Source organism: Bactrocera neohumeralis, unplaced genomic scaffold (assembly GCF_024586455.1).
Source record: "Bactrocera neohumeralis isolate Rockhampton unplaced genomic scaffold, APGP_CSIRO_Bneo_wtdbg2-racon-allhic-juicebox.fasta_v2 cluster11, whole genome shotgun sequence".
In the NCBI taxonomy this organism is placed as follows: domain Eukaryota; kingdom Metazoa; phylum Arthropoda; class Insecta; order Diptera; family Tephritidae; genus Bactrocera; species Bactrocera neohumeralis.
Window position 1 is genome coordinate 22519129 of NW_026089624.1, and position 1598 is coordinate 22520726.

A 1598-nucleotide genomic window follows, 5' to 3' on the forward strand; every position below is an offset into this window, starting at 1 on the left:
ATTACAGGAGTTATTTTCTGTTGACACTGAAGTCGAGAGAATGGAACCCGCAGTTGCTGAGGGAGAATTAAATGATGCCACACTGGATACTGAAGCCATAACATTAAGAGAGAATATAGCCACTCATCTTCATACAATTTCCTGAAAGTTTAAAGCACCAAAGTAAATAAAACAAACTCAAATTTAAAGTCACTTTTAAAATGTCATTAATTTTAATATCAATATTAAGGCTAAAATTAAAATAATTATAAATTCACTAATTTCAAAAAACTCAAAACATTTAATTCAAAATTGTACATGAATGGATTAAATACAGGTACGGTCATAAGGTAAGTTATTATTGTAAAAAAACATCGCTGTGTTTATACTTTTAAAAAAACTATAAAAGAGGAAATTATGGAGTTAATTACTGTTTGGTTTGCACTGGTATTTAAAATACATTTTCAGCTCCGCCAACACTCTTTATATTTCATTTCATTTTCTTCTTGTCGCAGCCGCTCCATTTCGAAATGGTGTCTTTTGTTCTCCTCAATCAAATCTTTTACTCTTTCACAAAGGCATTGAATGCTAGTGTTAATTTCCTTTGTGGCCCCAATATTTTCTTGCAACTCATCTACAATACTTTTCAAGGCACCTGTCTGCTCACCGATATTATTCCTTAAGTGGTCGGTTACCATAGGCTCACGTCTTCGGAATCGAGCAGAACTGCTTGTAGATGGGAGGTTGTCATCATCGCTGGAAATCTCTGAAGGCACATCGCAATTTTCAGAAGGGACACCAAAGTCTGCTGTGCTGGGAATACCTTCCACCACGGTATATATATGTGCAACTTTTTTCCTTATGAAGGCCTTCCAATCCATCCAAACCTATTGAAATATTATGTCAAATTAAGAAAAATTAGCTAGAGTATAAAAAAAAAAATTATTTGCTTACATTTTTCCAACCAGAAATATCTTTCTGTGGTGGACCATGCAGATTTAATTCTGTCACCACCTCTTTCCATAGGGCATCAACTTTTACTTTGTCACCCTTAACAAAGCCTCGAGCGATGTCTTTAGGCGACTCCATGAAGTGGACAAGGATCGCTTCCTGCTCCGTATTCTTATGTTTACCCCTATAAAAATAATATTTAACTTTAATTGCTTGTTAAAGTTTTAAAACAAAATATTAAATCTCTATTTATTCCAATAATCAAGCGTTTTTATTTACTTACATATTTGCTCGCACCAAATTCACAACTTCGAACTGAAGTGAATGCTAACCGACATTTTCCTTGTGAATTCGTTTTCCAGAACATGCGTATTCACTCGGAATTCATTTTAGAAAAAATGTGGAATTGAAATTGTGAAAGTGAAACACAGAACACCAAATGTCGGATTGAAAACGAATTTGTTAGATATTCACTCGGAAGTGAATTCCAGAACCTGCCTGATTGAAGATAATATGACCAAAGAAATATATTTAGACATTTTACGTAGCAATTTAAAAGGAAGTGTGCAAAAATTTGGGCTAGTGGATCCAAAAAATCCCAATAAATTGAATTACAAATTATATCAAGACAATGATCCCAAGCACAAGTCTTATCTATGCAGGACTTG

General features: G+C 34.0%; 1 protein-coding gene across 1 annotated transcript; it reads right to left on the reverse strand.

Annotated features, from left to right (window-relative positions):
• Positions 1-329: 329 nt before the first annotated feature.
• Positions 330-1108, reverse strand: LOC126766190 (uncharacterized). Its single transcript, XM_050484087.1, has 2 exons — positions 934-1108; positions 330-866 (listed from the first exon to the last, which is right to left on the reverse strand). Exons 1-2 carry the CDS (start codon positions 1066-1068, stop codon positions 444-446), a joined length of 558 nt encoding a protein of 185 aa, XP_050340044.1. The 5' UTR covers positions 1069-1108; the 3' UTR covers positions 330-443.
• Between the last annotated feature and the right edge of the window lie 490 nt (positions 1109-1598).

Bases quoted from the DNA above. Each gene is read 5' to 3' on its own strand.
- LOC126766190 (XM_050484087.1), bottom strand. From the start codon at position 1,068: ATGGAGTCGCCTAAAGACATCGCTCGAGGCTTTGTTAAGGGTGACAAA. The intron at 867-933 runs GTAAGCAAATAA...ATATTTCAATAG, and splicing joins ATATTTCTGGTTGGAAAAAT to GTTTGGATGGATTGGAAGGC.